Below are 16681 nucleotides of genomic sequence, written 5' to 3'. Positions count from 1 at the left end.
TACCCTTTTGCACCCCAGAAATGCTGTGAACATCTGGGCACTGGTGATCTGCTGACTGCTTTAAATTCTGCAGGGCACCTGCTGTGCTGCTGTGGCTCTCACAAGGTGTGACAAACATCTAATGTGACAAAGGGCTTTATGTGCAACGCTTAATATACTTTTTATGCCTCTATGTTTGCTTTAGAAATAATGGACAATCAGATTAATGCAGTGTGTAAAACACATCATATAAACATATTTCCTGCCCTTTACTGCTCTGTATCAGCCCCATTACCACGCAGAATGTTGCTTACTGATGAAAAATGGCTGATATCGCATGGGATATCACATTTCCTTTTTCTCAGGAGCAGCTACATGCTTAAAGCCAAATTTGTCATTGGTGATGCCATTCAGATTTGTTTATTCATGTTGATGGCAGGCAAAATAGAAGTATTTTCTAGTTTTGGAGCTGTGCAGTACTCAGGGCTTTAATTCTGCCTAAAAGGAACAGAATACTAAATTCTGAAACATAAGCTTGACTTTAAACATTATTCTGCTGGAATTAAAGGTGTTTAAAAGTAGGCATGTATTATCTTACTGAATAGGAGTGGGCTTGATCTTTGCTTAAACATTTTCCTGAATTAGAATCAAGTTTCCTGGACTTTTCACTAGCAAGAAATGTCAGAGCCTACAAGGTTAAGGCAAACTTGACAGTATCTGCAACATCCTTGGTAATGTTGCAAGTGAACTTTCAGATCCAGATCATTATTATTTCATGTATTTTAAAGGTACTTATTCACACTGTGGAAGATACCAAAATAAGGCTTGACTGATGTGCTGGTTTTGCATTGGAGCCACCCACAGAAATGATTTTTTCTGTGAGGAGCTGCTGAGAGCTTCCTCTGTGCCTAGCAAAACCAGTTGCTGGCTAGCTTTGAGAATAAGCATGCTAATAAGCCAATTAAAAACTAGCTTCACCTCTGTGAGATTCACAATTTAAAACAAACAAGCACTGGGAATTCTCTCATTTCCTTCCAGCCTGGAAACGTAACAAGGCTGGCCCAGCTTTCTTTCAGTTACTGTTAATAATGTTTTGAGCCTGCTTTGCCTTCCTCCTAATCGTATCTCACAGCAGGAAATGAGGAAGTATATTCCAGTGGGTGCACTGGCCAGACCCACCACAACCGACTAAAGGGTTTTGCTCAGGTGTGAATTTTTATACGTATTTATATCAATAAATACACCTTTACCAGTCTGTCATCTGAGTTACTGTTTTCTTTAGGAAACAGAATTTGACATGGCTGTGATCCCTTTTATCTTCACTGACTCTTTCCTGATATATTTACTCTGGTGAATGAGTATCTTTGTTCTTGTTTCTTCAGGTTAAACTGTCATTAGAGTTCTTTTGTTCTTGTTCTGTCTGCAGTGCACTGTGAACATATTTCAGACTTAATAATGTTCATACCAGAACACTGTCATAAAGGCAGATAACAAGAGCTGCCTGGCACAAATCTGCTATTTTGATGTTTGGGTACCTTGGTAATCCCTCCTAGGGCATATGGCTCTGCTAAAGCACCTGGATTAATGCTCTGATGATTTAAATAGATGCCTTGGAGGGTTCCGTTCCAGGGCATAATTTCCTTTATTAGTTCATCACAACTTCATACTGGTGACCTTCAAAGTCACACTGCAAATTTATCTTCTTTCAGATTCTTCTTTGGAAAAAGTAATGACCCTGGGAAATGGAAGCCACTGAAAAATGTTGCAAAGGGTAATAAAAGAGCTCTAAGTTTCACAAAAGTTTTAAGTTTGGGTATTGCCTCCCTTTACTGTTCTGTAAAAGAAGATTCTGAATAGACATTTAAAATTATTTGTTATTGAAAAATATGCATGTATAGTGTATTTGGAGAAGGTAAAATTAGTTTTTATTCTGGAAGAAGTTATAAATACATTCCACTGTGCTGAGAGACAAGCTGGACAGGACAAATGACCATGACAGAAGTGTTCTGATTAAACTGAATTTCAGTTAAAAAGGCCCAGATAAGCAGTAGGATATCATAAACAGCCTGACCAGAGCCTTACCTGCACAATGAACATGGCTATGTGGTGGAACTCACCACGGCCACCCTGCTTCACTGGCACGGTCATGAAGAACTTACTGCCATCCTTGGAGAAAACAGGCTCCTCATTCTGTAAGTGTAACATTGTGTTAGTCAGGCACACCTCTCATTACATTTCTAAACAAAAGATCAGCTTCAATTTTTTTGTCTACTTAGTTTTGCTGTGCTCAGAAGTCAGTTGGAGAAGACATTCTTAGGTTTTAAGTATATTCTGTTAAAGTTTAACAAAAACGTAGTGGCTAAAGCTGAATATGGTTCAGGCAATGTGCAATTCTGTCCTAAAGGGTGTTTGGAATATTACAGCCCTTGCAGAACTCTCCCTCACAATAACCTCTGGTAATTACCTCTGGTAATCTCATTCCTAATACAGGGAGACTTTCCAGGACAGTGTCCTTTACAGACATACAAATAATGGCAGAGATAACTCCTACTGCTGAGGAGGAGAAGAAAAGTTTCAATGGTTTGGACTCACTGAGTACATGCTTAACACCCACTGATTTTGATAAAGTTGTATGGCAAAAATAACGACATTGAATTGATATTCTGAATCAGGGTTTTACCACAAACTGTAGCCTGATGTGATACCATCTCTCCATGTCTAGCTTTGCACAGAAGTATTAAAGGAAATGGCTTGCTATAAAAGCATAGGAGCTTTTTTTGTTAAAATGATTTCTCATTTGCACATTGCAAAATGAAGCCTGAAATGTAGTTTAAATTGAATGTGTTTTATCCAGTTATTGGACAGTTCTTCTGAAGCTATGAAAGTGGAATAATTGGCTGACATATTAGTTAAACATATTGTTCTGGGTATGAATTTAGAAATACTTTACTTTCTCATTCCAATTATAGCCCATATGACCTCTAATCTTTGAACTCCTGCTTTAATTTGGTGAGATCATTTTTAAATCAGAAACAAATCACAGTAAGTAGGACATGCCTGGAATGAGATTCATCTGGTCTGTCTTCCACCACCCCAGACTTGGGTAGTTAATCAGCTGTTCATCTAAATGCTTACTGAACTGAATCCAGACAGAGCAGAAACTGAAGGGAATATTGCCTCCAAAACCCTCAGAGGTGTCTCAGGATTTTATTAGCTTATAAAATAACACACAGTTAAATAAAAATGACAATGAAGCAATTATGCATTATGCACCCAGAAGTAGCATTTCTACTGTACCTGTTTAGGGAGCCACAGATCTGACTGCATTTCATATTTCTAAAAGAGAAAAAAATAGGAAAAAATTGGTTTTATGGAATAGATAGTGATAAAAATATTTCCCATATTCAGCAAAAGGTCTCTAACTATTTAATGGGGTTTTTTTCTACAATGTTACAATCTCCTCATCTCTTTGCTGGCACTTGCATTGAAACAAATGATAATTTAATTACAAAGTCAGCTGCTTTATTCAAATTTTTGGTAGAACATCACAGGGGAACTAAGAATCCCATTTCAGTCCTTTCTGATTAGCTATCAAGAAGCTTTTCATAGGCAGCTCTATTTGTTTTTTACCTCCAGGCATCATCTGACAACTGGATATTTTAAGTCCTTCATCAACATTGGGCAAACAGCCAAAATCAAGCTCAAATTGTGAGACCTTTTCAAATCACAATCCTGTGCCTTAATGGCTTGTAGTGTGGCATTAGTGATGAGAAAAAAAATAAAAAACAAATTATTGAGTTTTATTGCTCATATTCATGTTTCACATAATGTCATTTGAAAACAAAAAACCAAACCAACAAAACAACCAAATATCATACACACATTGTTGAAAAAAAAAATATAATACACATTAACTGTTGCAAATTGTGATAGTCACAGGGAAGTAATGAAAATTTAGTAGCTATAGAAGAATCTGTACATATACAGCCTCAAAAATGAAAATTTGTAGCTATTGCAGCAGCTGCTTTTATACATTCCTTTTTGAAACTGAGGACGTGTGCAACATCCTAGAGAGAAAAAAAAGGTTTACAGCTGAAATCAAATGGTGTGATACAATGTTAAATTCTCACATTTAGCCTTTCCACATCCATTGATGATTTCAAGAGCATCACCTTATCCCAGAGGGCGCAGTGCAGGGACCCTCCAGGATGAGCCAGGCCTGGGCTGTGCTCACAACAGTGAGAGTGCAACACTATCCTTCCTCAGCCCCCTAAAAATGTCCTTTGCTGCACTGTAAGCATTCTGGAGTGGGACTTCTCAGTCTGTCTCTCTTCCATTATGTCCTGGATTACAGCTCCCTGGGTACCCCCTTCCCACAAATCCAATTGACCTTGGAGCATATAAAGGTTTCCCTCTCAGAAGCAGCTGCAGTGGTTCAGGACCAACTTTCTTAATAAAAAGACAAAAGGCTCACAGGAACCAAATCTCAATGGTCACAATCTTAATCCATACTTTGGGGATTCATTCACAGTTTCTGAGTGAGGAAAAACACCCTGTAGTAGTCAGCAGAAGAAGAAGATGAGCTTGGAAATAATCTCTGACACTTCAATATGACTGACTTCAGCAGCAGACACTGATGGGAGCCTTTTGACTCAGAGGCCAACATTAATCACTCATAACCATTCAAACTGCCAAATTATACCCTCTGCTTTGGAGCATCTGTTGGTACTGATAGCAGCATGTACAGAAAATATTTATACTTTTAGCTGGTTCTGGGAAGAGATTGTGACTCAGAATGGGAAAGCAGCCAAATGCATTCAAGATGCAAGATTGACTGAGAAAATGGGGAGATGTAATGCGGGAGTGTCAGAAGTCAAAGTCTGGGTCCAGGGGTGGAATGTGTCTGGATTCAAAGAGAAAATGTATTTCAGTTTGGCTTACATTCAAAAATGAAATATCCTTGTTGCCTTTCAAATTTTTTTTCTAAAGTTATTTAATTCTGTGATCAAATTTGAAGGAGTTATAAGAATTTTACACATTTTCCTTAAGTGTATGGAAGCTGTGAGAGATAGAAAGATCTAAAACTCAGCAGGAGGATAGAGGAGAAAGCAGTCAGCTGAAAATATCTGTCAGAGGACAAGCTTGTCACTGCTCTAGCTATATCCCTAGTACATGATGTTCAGCAACTGCAGCTTCCAATGAAGCTAATGAATGAACAAAGCTTAGTAATTCTGAAAATGTCACTCAAAGTTGCTAACTGCATGAACTCATTTCACCACATTTGGAATTTTCTCACATCCATTTCCTCCCTGTTGACTAATTATATTCAGCTTGCAACTACTGCATCTGCAAACTGATTTCCAAATATCTTTTTCTGAATATGATAACAAAATGTAGAAGAAACCTTGGAAAGAGACCTTGGGAAAAAAACCAAAAACAAACCACAAAACCAAACAACTTACCCTGGTACAAGCTCCAGTTGTGGTTTCACAAACTGTAAGGATGGAGATATTCTGAGCTCTGTTTAACCATCTCACCACAGCCTTGGTGTTGCTTATCCATTTCACCATGGTGATATAATATTCCCTAAGCAAAACATTTGAGAACACAATGTTCAGATCATTGGTATTTCAGATTAGACTTCAGGAAAGAAAACCCCATATATACAGTTCATTTTAATGCTGAATTTGTACTGCCTGACTAAAGGATGGAGAAAATAACCCCAAATGTCCAGCATCTGTGTTCCTACAAGTGGGATGGCTCAGTCCTTCAGTGTGATGTTCCCCTGGGAAATTTTTGCATATATACACAAACTTTACCAACTGTGAGACATATGCTTGCAAATACACATGAACTGTGTACTTTCCAGGCAGCTTAGAAACAAGCACTGAATTCCAACAGAAGCCAGTATTTTCCTACAACAAATAACTTCAGATGACACACATTTTTGCAAAATAATCCAGTCTTACTGCCAAAGAAAAAAAGATGATTTATAATATTAGAGTTCAGCTAGAGCCCACTTTATAAAATTATAAAGTAATAAGTATTTTGTAATAAGACTTCTGGATAAAAGGGAGGTCCCTCTCACTATCAATATGTTCCTGTTTCTGTTTTAACAAACAGCCCATAATATCAGCCAAATTGTCTGTCCCCCAACACCCCTGGCTGAGCACATGAGGCTTCCATTGGGCTGGTGCTATGGAGGATTTGCTATGGAGGACCTGTTGCACTCCATCATTCCTGTCCAGCTATTTCCTTCCCTTCTCTCCCACTGGCAGCTCTCACAGTGCAGCTGAGTTATGTGCTGGAGTGGAGTCAGCTTGTCTGGAAAAAACTCAGACCCCCTTTAAAACAAGGGGCTTAGCTTGAATATAATTAGGCTTTTAATCTATTACTGATAGGGATCTCATTACTCTTTGACAACAGGCTTTTAATTATACATTCAAAAGGCTCCTTGCTAGCTCAGAGCTGCTGAGCAGCACCAGCAGCAGAGCTGCACACAGCAGAGGCAGGAGACAGGAGAGCACTGCAGCTTCACCCAGCCTGGTGCTGTGTTTGCAGAACACACCTGAGCAACCCAGCATGCAGATTCCTCTGGCTTTCATACTTGACTTCTAGTAAAACAGGTATTTTCACATCTGGATACCAGAATGATAAACCAAAATGGGGACTTCAAGTCTGCTCTGAGTCTAATACTTACCTTTTGGTGGTTTTTTTTTTTTTTTTTTTTTTTTTTTGCTTTAACAGATGTTTAATCTTACTGAGCAGCAAAAATTTAAGCACAAGTAAAACAAGAGCTGCCATGACACCAGGTGACACAAGCAGGAGAGCAATCCGTTTGTGTCCCCAAGCTTCTCAGGCTTTATTGTACACACCTCCAGCTTCCTCACAACCCCACTTGCAAGAGGAAAAACTAATTGCATTCTGGACAAAGGACTGGAGTAAAATATTAAAGATGTTTTTCACTGAAGAAAACATAACTGTACACATGAAATGGAAGCACCAAGGGGGAAACAGTAATTGCATGAAATACAACCATGTGTTTGAAGGAAGACTGTCAGTCTTTTTCTGACATTAACAATGCATACCAGGTGGTAAATTTTTCTACAGAATGTAACTTTCAGGAGTAAAATTTACAAGTGTTATACCTATCTTTATATCAGAATAGCCTGAACAGGAATAGGGAAATATTACCAAGTACCTTTATAGGATCCCTAAAAGAAGGAAATTAATTTTTCATTGAATTAATTCATTGAATTTTTCATTGAATTTATTCAATCTTACATCAAGTTCCCAGATGGCCTAAAAATCAGGGAAACAGTTTTATGTCTTCAAAGGTCCTACACCAGACACAATTTGGGAAAAGTTAAGGATCTGAATGTTACTTCTTGGTTAACTAACAGAACCTCTTTCCCCTTGCCTTTCCCTCTCCCTTCCCATTTCTTTGGTTTCTCTGTGCAGGAGTGAATCTCTCCATAACAGCAAATGGGTATGACCTGTATAACTACTTCTAAAAATAGATTAATAAATAACCTATAACTATTTCTAAAAATGTTTCTGTCCTTAAAGCTATATGTGATAATGAACCATTCGATTTAATTCTGAAATACTCTGATGATCTATTTACTAATAGCTCCATAATGAAAGGGTTAGAAACACACTGAAATAAAATGAATTCTAAAGGCAGCTGCTACTTTTACTAAAAAAAGCTAATACTTTAGAAAAAAAAACAAACAAACAAACCAACAACTCCCAATCATTGCTAACTTCAAAGATTTTCACTCTAGAAAAGCCCATTTAAAGCACATTTTTCATATCTCTATATATTGATATATGGATATATATGGGTTGATGACCAGTGTGAAGACTGTTACTGAAATCCTGAGTCAAATTCATAATTCACAGTAAAAACAGATAACAAATATACAATCTTTCGAAGTTTTACTGCATGAAAATTATACCTTAATAGTTAAATGAAGAAGAAACTAACTTTTTCCCCCAGATTTAAATAGATTTACTCAGTCTTCTCATGCACTAGCAAGCCAGAATTTTCATCAAATGAACAACAACAATATCTTTATCAAGAACGAGCAAACACGCTCCAGAGATTTGGCTTCAGTTTCAAGAAGACAAAGGAAATTTTAAGATACTAACATTAATATTTGAGTCCACTATTACTTTCCATCTGCTGAGGAGGCAGAATGAATCTGAAAATCCTGAAGTGAGACCGTAAGATCTGAACAACATTTTCAAGATTATCTTTATCTTGGGGATCTTTTCTTACACATTGCTTTTTTGCTTTACTTTGCTCCTTCTGACACTTAAAGTTCAACTTTAATGTCATCAAGGTGAGTGAAGATGCTGATCTTGATGGCAAGAAATCTCTTTCAGATTTACAGCACTGTTTAAATTAATGAAGGGTTAGCAAGCAGCAGCAGATTTTATTATGTTTTTCAGTAGTGGGCCATCAATAGACAGAAAATAATTCAAAATGTTCAACTCATTCAAAATAATTTCTCTTACTAACACAATCAATAAGCATTTCAGTTGACACTAATAACTGCAAGGCATAATTCACTATTAAATTATTCCTGCAATAAATTAGAGTACTTCAATTTATGTAAAAGAGAGCTACACCAGCCTAAGACTGTTTGTATCAGTTGTGAATAAGTGGCCACTGATAACATCCTGATTGTTTTGGGAACAATTATTATAAAACATTTCACCATGAAATTATATACCTTGACTTAAAGCTGTCAGGTGGCATCAGTTCCAGGGTATGTGCTGGTCCATACAGATTAACTACAAACAGCTTTACTGTGGGGTTTGTTTGACCTGCCTTTGGAAAAAGAAAAAAGAAAAAAGGAGTTTTAGAGGCACTGAATCAGTGACAGCTAAGCAGACTCAGTTGTTAAAATAATTCAGTATCTTTATAATAACGAAAGTTATTAAAGCTCAAGTATCTTAAATCTGAAAAATTAATCTCATAGCCATATGAATCACACAGATAAAGATATGAAGTATTGAGTGATTCTTTCCCCACTCTTTACTCATGGAACATCTCCCTGTGCAGAGCAAGTGACCAGTACTACAAGAGGCTTTGCCCACTTCAGTGCAGTCAGCTACCAAAACACATCCAGTTCCTAAATCTGCAGGTAAATGCTGCCTCCAGCTAAGTCCTTTTCAGATTCTACTGTTCCTTCTGAAAAGCTGCACTACCTCAGTCTTGGATAGCATTCTTCCTCTCCCACCTCTCTTTTTCTTTACCATTTTCCCTCAGTCTTCGCAGTCTTCCTTCCCTTGGTTGCTGAGCTGAAAATCTCAATTTCTGGCCTGTACCAGGAGCCAGCTGCTTTGGCAGGCCAGCTCCCAGGGAAACAAAATTATTCTTGTGGCTGAAGGGGAATAATATGGCAGTTTGATAGATACCCACTGGGAAGAGTCTGATAAATCCTGAGGATCTACAGGGAGGTGGGAATCATCCTTCTCCTGTAACATGGCTTGTTGCTAAGGGATGTTCCTGAGATGAAGAGAAAGCAATGGAAATAGGAAGAGAGGCTCTGGAGGGCTGCAAGGAGGTGCTACTGGTCCCACATCCCTGTCCTATGCTATCCCCAAGTTTCAGTTTCATGTCACAGGAATTACACTATCCAACACCCTTGGGATACAAAGCATGAAGTGTGCTCCTCAGTGGGGCTGAGCCCTGTTTAATACTGGAAGGAAAAGGTAAAAATCACTGATTCTACAGATTTACTATGGTATATTACAAAGCTGTATACCTGGCTCTTCACAGGCTGAAGTACACCCACAATTTCCTGGTAGAAATTGGGCTTATCTCAAAATGAGGTCCAAATGCTGTGTCCACTCATTTCTGAGTGGTATGGAGGACAAGAAAGTGGCATTTGTGTATTTTTAACACTGCTTGGAAAAAAAATTAAAAACTTTTTTTTTTAAAGAATATATTCTGTGTGTATGACATGTACACAGACACAGATAAGCAAGTTCCAGTGCTCACAAAAAACATGTGTGATTCAGTTTATTTTTTAATCCTAGTTATAATTTTCTCTGATGGTTGCACTCTATAATAAAGGCCAAATCTTTTTTGTAATCTCTGTTGCTACACCACCAGCTTCATTACCAATTAATGATGTTTAACGAGGAACTAAATTTGTATTAAATGGAGGCATTAAATAAAGATAATGTTTCTTCATTAATGAGATTACTGAAGTAATATTGTGTATCACTTTTATGCTGAATTGCTAATGAAATAATATTATTCCTTGCTCATTTACAAAGCTGGCTTAAAAATATTCCTTATTTTATTCTTTGCTCTGTCACTCAAGGCAATTACTGTTGTTTCATTATTTCAGAGTATTATTTCATACCACAAATATATTCTATTTATGTAATGTATGTTATTGTTTCATAGTACCTTGTACAGTCTAACTGTTCAGCCATCAGGAATAAAGGTTCCTCACCAAAAACCAGTAGCAGGAATAGCAAGGTAACAGAATATTTTCTAAAGCTCTCAATAAACTTGCCCTGAAATGCCAGAGGAGTACCATATGGACCCCCCAGAAAGGAACTCAGACACTTTGTGCAAGGGCTGGATAAACTGATCAGCTGTAAAATCAAAACAGCAGATCTGGAGGCAACTCACCAGAAAATCCCCAGAAAATGAGAAGTGATTTCAGGCATTACCCCTATTGGGCTGTTCTTTCACTTGCCAGAACAAACCTAAAAAACCTTCTCTAAATCTTCTAAAACACTGACAGTTCTAATTTTTTTCCCCTTTTTGATGGCCATGAAAATATGTTACTGTGGCTTCTCTTATTCAATGCCAGTCTGTCACATTTATTAAAAACAGCACAATCTACTGAGATCTCTGTATCTGGGAAGGAACTTGCCCTGAGCTCTGCACACAATATCTGACTCCAGAGCAGCTGGGGCTGGATCTTTTTCTTATACAGTCCTTCAAATGCTTTATCTTTCTGTCTGAGGTGCTGGATTGATTTTACCAAGCCAAACACCAGTGATGAAATTACTTAAATTAGTTTCTCTGCTGTCCCCTCACCTGACAGTTTATTTTCAGGTAATCTACTGAAAAAAAATATTATTTCCTCAAAAGCATCATGAACAAAACCAGCCTCTGTTACTGTCTGGAAACACTCTTTCTACATGGCTGAATATTATCAGTGACCTCAGAAGAGGAGGTGGGGGGTGTATTCCCACTCATCTTACCTTAGGATATGGATACTGCTTTCCCTTTGGATACAGACCTCCTGTGAACCTGGGAATGACCATGTTGGGCACCAGAGAGTCATTGATGGTCAGGAAGGCCAGTCTTTCCCCATCTGGAGACCACCAGTGGGCAATGTGGGAGTGGAGAAGTTCCTCTGCAAAACCAGATTTCCTTAGAGTCCTTACAAAAATTCACACACAGTGTCCAGCTTGTTCAGCTGGCACCAAGTTGCTTTCCCTGTGCCAACTTGAAACGTGTCTGTTGCAATTTCAGTAATTTCACATCATCCTGCCTTGAATGGTTGGATAACAAGGAACATTGAAGGAGCATTTTCCTCAAATGCATACTTCCACTAACATCAATAAACCATCTAAATATGAAAGATGATTGTTACTGACATATGCTCAGTTCTATTGCATTCCAATAAATGTGGTTACTTAAATTTTAAATAATTTAAAATAATTTGGGGGTTTGCGGTATTTTTTGTGATTGCCATTTTTTTTCTTCTCCTCTTAATATAGGACTTCAGTATCCTGATTTCTCTGAGTTGTGGCACCTGATAATATGCAGAAATTCACACAGTCATATTTATGTAATCAATTTTGGAGTGCAATTTTGTTGTCTCAGTCTAGTGGATGGCTTTAATTTTTGGGAAGTTCAGTTCTTCTGGAGTGAAACACTCTGAAAATCTGAACCAAACTTTCTTTTGATTCAAATTTTATTTGCTTTCCAAATGAATCCAATTCTCCAAGAATGTCACTCAATGTTTTCTTACATTTATTGTCAGTGTATATCACAGTAAAAAGAAACAAACCAGAAGCAAGCACAGGTACAAAACCCAAACTCCTGGAATCCCAGCAGCTCCTGAGCAATTCTGAATTCTCCCTGTACAAGTCTTCTGCTTCCACTTATGAAAACACTCTGAATTTTCATTATGTATTTGATATGTCAGCCTGCTTAGTAAGGATTTTTTATTTAAATCTGAAGAATTTGGCTGGAAAACGAATTGAGAATAGTGTACCAGGGGAAAATGCCTGACTGCATACCTAATTGGAGAGCCTACCTTACAAAACTACTTAAACTGTCAATAGAGACTCTCCAAGTTGCTAATTGGATTCTGAGGGTTCTGAAGCAGCTTAATGGGTTGAATTATCTAAGTTTAGGTGAAATGAAGCTGGGACCTATATTCAAAGTCATATATTCTGGGTCATGCTTCTCTCCCTGGCTGGATAACTAAAAACTTTTACACAGGAGAAGAGCAGAGAACAAATGGTGAATATCAGATAGCAGAAAACCACAATTATGTTTGCTTTAAAATATTACTGTTTGCATTTACACAAGGTTATTCACACAAAGAAAAGCTATTCCCAAATGCTTTGTAAGGTAAAATGCTAGTAACAATCTCATGAAAAGACAAAAGAAAACAAATGAGGTCAAAGGAGGAAGAGTGCTCGATTCAACTGAAAAATCTCTCAACTGCACCTGGAAAATATTCAGCCTGCTCAGCTTGTGATGCTGTTAAAAATCTGCTGAAAGTGGAGCAGTGCTCCAGGTTAATGGGAAAGGAGCAGTGTGTTCCTGTGCCAGCAGACACTGGGGTTCTCCAGCATGTGCAGTCTCACCCTGACTTCCATGGTGTTCAGAGCTGAGAAGGGCTCACTGCCTGCCTGCAGACTAAAAGACTTAGAAAATAATGAGCAAAGAAGGACTCTTCACTAAAAGAAGGTTTTAGGACATGATTCATGAGGAAGGCTTTGGGATCATCTCCCACAGCACCTCAGAAACTTTCTAGTCCCAAACGAGACAACTTTTGCCTCTCCTGGCTCTCACTCTTATTAATTTCTTATTAACTTATTATTAACTCTTATAAACTTCACTTTGTATTAGCAAAAACTTGATATATTACATCAAGACTGATGAGTTATATCTGCTTAAATTCTTCAACCTGCATGCTGTCATGTAAGATTTTAAGATTATTAAGTGCATATAAAATTATATTCCTTTTAAAAATGTTCTTTTTTTGAAAAATGCTGCCACATTAAAATATTTCAAAGCGCTAATGGAAACCTTGGAAGTGATTACCTATCTGATCACTGTACAGACTGAGGGATGCAGATTACCATTTTAACTTCAGAGTTCACCTGGGCAGAGATTTGAAAAAAACCCATGGTGAGCTGTTTGCCCACAACTACTGCAATGCCAAGAGGTGTGGATAGACCATTTTTAAGGTGAAGTTCTGTGCTGCATGGCATTAACACCATTACTAAAAAAACCTCTTCACATGAGAAATTTCATACCTCAGGTAAATTAACACCAAGCTATTTATCTATAGAATAGTGTAGATGAAATGTGTAATAATTTTAAGCTGTTATACCAAGCTAGATAATTTTCTCCCTTTTTTAAATTTTTTTTCCTCTCAAATTTATCATTAAGTTAAAAGCATTTTGGGTACAGAGAGAAACATTCTGTGACTGCAGAAGACAGACTGAGCTATCCCCCCCTCAAATCTGGGTGCCCTTTTCTGTGGGGATGCTTTAACTGTAAATGGATCATCACTGCTGTCCCTAAAAGCAGCCAACTGAGTCCTTTCCCTGCTCACTTTTACATGCTACCAAGAGTGCATTTGCTACATTCTAATTTGAAATGAATTCTTCTTTCTCAGATGCAACCAGCAGCCAATACAAAGAATGAGCAGATACAAAGGCAATCTAGCAGGAAAATGAGAAGGGAAAGGAACAAACCCACCCTCAGCATTTTCTGGAATGAAAAAATTTGTGCTGTTGGGTCTGTGCAAGGACCTTGTATCTGTTTTTGTAAGCAGATATATTTGTCCAGCTTACCTTCATATAGCCAGTCTGTAATTCCATTAAAAATAATTCCTTCTTTTCCTGAGGATGTCAGGCGCAATGAGCTGCTCTTTACATCAGGCTGATAGTAGATGTTATTTTCAAATATATAAATCTGGATGAGGTAAGAGAGATGGAGAGAAAACCAACATTTTGGTAGATAGAAATGAATGTTCAGCAATGAATACATAATTTCCTCAGGCTCAGAACAGTCTACAGAATAATTCAGCATGAGTTTGCACCAACATTGTCTTCATATTCCATTTTATTATAAAATTGGACAAACCAAACAAACTTTTAATACTTAAGGCAAGCAAATGCTTCCTTTGAAATTGTCTTTCCAGTTGAAATATTCCTATTCATGTTAAAAAAATATTATTGCATTCTTAAAAATCATACAGGAGACAAGTTTTATAACAGCTGAATGAATAAATAAAGAAATTTTCATCTGTTTTTTTAACAGTGAAATGAAACACACTTCTGGAACGACATACAGCACAGTACATACATCATAAATATAAGTTACAGCTTTATATCAGGGTGTGAGAACACATTAGAAAAGCAAAAACAATAGCAGCCAGCTTTTCTCAGCTTGTTGATGACTTCTGACTGACACACCAATGCTTTACCTCAAGTGTACTACATAAATCCTCTTTATTTTTCAACTCTGGGCTCCTCATCATCCTTTTTCCTTCTTCACTGCCACTCATTAGCCTTGTCTGCTCTTTCCCTGCTCACTTTGTTGCAAAGGGTATCAAGTTCACTCGTTTTGTGAGGCTGAGCTCCAGGTTCCATGACAAAGTGCAATAAATCACAATGGCCACGTGTGCACTTGCACAGCTTAACACCAAAACCAAAGCAACAGCAAGATTATGCACCACCTCAATTCACACTGAGAAAAGGCATCTGTGACAGGACTGAAGAAGCCAAATGCCACAGAAATTTTTGTTACCATTTCAGCACTGTACGCTGATGATATACAGTGTCTCAGGGAGCGAAACAGGAACTAAATATATTTCCACCAAAGACTATTTAAAAAGCCTGGGCATTTATCATTCTCTCATACTTCCAGAATACACGACTTATGGGAAAATACTAACCAAAGAGCAAAGTTTTATTAGCACTATTACTGCTGTTCCCTTTGCTTCTAAATTACCATCTGAAATAGGTTTCCCTATGAGTCTCCAAACTAATGATTTCTAGCAGCAGCCATTTCATGATTTCTGCTGCAGAAAGCTGTAAAGCTGAGGTTTTTTTACATTCAATGAGCAATGCAATGATTTTAACCAATACTGGGAACAGAGGGTGACTTGGAAGTAAGTCCTTTATGGCCAGATATCAAAGCTTAGCAGTGAGTTCAAATCTGAAGCAACAATAGATAAACCAGTTTGAATAATCCAAAATATACTGAGCTTTATATTAGTACAAAGAATTTCATTTCTGGGAAGCTGATGTATCACTCAACATGAACAGCAAAAGAAAACAACCATGAGAGAACGCTGGATATATCAAATACTGGATGATTTTTAAAATAACATCAACAAGAACTTCCTGTAATGTGTATTTCCACACTAAAAATGCACTTTTATTTCTAACATAAAAGAAATGAATACAAACAAACCCAAGACATGTTTAACTGCTTATAAAATAATTTAGCAAAATATTTTTTATTTATGTCAACTAAAACTATTGCTAACATACTCCATTACAGGTAGACTAAGCAGTGAACCACCCTAATAACTATTGCTTCCTATGAAGCAACTTCTTACTGAGAGCTGACAACCCCTTCTTATTTAAACAGCAGCTTTCAAGAGGTTACCAAAAAAGCTTACTTGGTCAAATGATTCTATTTTATTTAATCTTCTTTAATTTAAAAAATCTAATTGATTTTTGAATATCAGGAGTGTGATTTTTGCTTCTCTCCCCCCTTTTCAGACTGTTAGTGTTCTAAATAGTGAAGATACCCACACTGTCTTGTCTCTGCAGTGAAAACTTGCATTTCAAATGATCAGTGACAAAGCACAGGATTAAGAATTACTTGTTTTATGACTGAACCCTGAGAAGGTTTTTAACCCCGAGAAGGCTTTTAATCCTGTTATTACTACTTATCAGTCACTGCTAATTCCATTTGACAGATCACAGTTAAGTAAATATCTCTGAAGGATGCTCACTGTTATGCCACTGATTGTGGCTGTATCATCTTTATTCCTCATTCATTTCATAAAACAGCTTTGTCTCCATCCTAAACCAGTTGTCAGCCACCCTCTGAACATCCTCACAGTCTTAGTCTACTCTATCATCCAAAGTTACCCCTCCTTCCTCATCACTCCTGAAACAACTTTGAAACTGCTTCAACTTTGAAAGCTGCCCCAAACCCCCACTTTTTTCTTGCATGTACATACTTGAACATTTTAAAGTTCTTGAAATGCTTCAAAGTCAGACAGCAGCTCTGTCCCTAACAAGCTGGAGCTCACTGATTACTGAATATAACATTAAGAAGAAGAATTCATGTTCCTTTGCAGAACATTTGTGAAATACCATTCATGCTCCTCAACACAACTAAACTGCACAGAAGTGCACATGGATGAATGGTTGGAGCTCTGGAAAGTTCTGG

The 16681-nt window shown here is 37.5% G+C and overlaps 1 protein-coding gene across 3 annotated transcripts in view; it reads right to left on the bottom strand.

The window, feature by feature from the left end:
* DPP10 (dipeptidyl peptidase like 10) overlaps positions 1–16681 on the bottom strand; it is a 435086-nt gene that overhangs the window by 27634 nt on the left and 390771 nt on the right. For all 3 annotated transcript variants that reach the window (XM_005487922.4, XM_005487921.4, XM_074547941.1), the window contains exons 8-13: positions 14062–14182; positions 11221–11375; positions 8721–8818; positions 5442–5565; positions 3277–3315; positions 2062–2169 (exon numbers count right to left, since the gene is read on the bottom strand). In XM_005487922.4, the coding sequence (XP_005487979.2) occupies positions 2062–2169; positions 3277–3315; positions 5442–5565; positions 8721–8818; positions 11221–11375; positions 14062–14182 (645 nt within the window). The remainder of the gene's footprint in view (positions 1–2061; positions 2170–3276; positions 3316–5441; positions 5566–8720; positions 8819–11220; positions 11376–14061; positions 14183–16681) is intronic.

This window comes from Zonotrichia albicollis, chromosome 10 (genome assembly GCF_047830755.1).
Source record: "Zonotrichia albicollis isolate bZonAlb1 chromosome 10, bZonAlb1.hap1, whole genome shotgun sequence".
In the NCBI taxonomy this organism is placed as follows: domain Eukaryota; kingdom Metazoa; phylum Chordata; class Aves; order Passeriformes; family Passerellidae; genus Zonotrichia; species Zonotrichia albicollis.
This window is presented reverse-complemented; position numbering and strand designations above follow the sequence as displayed.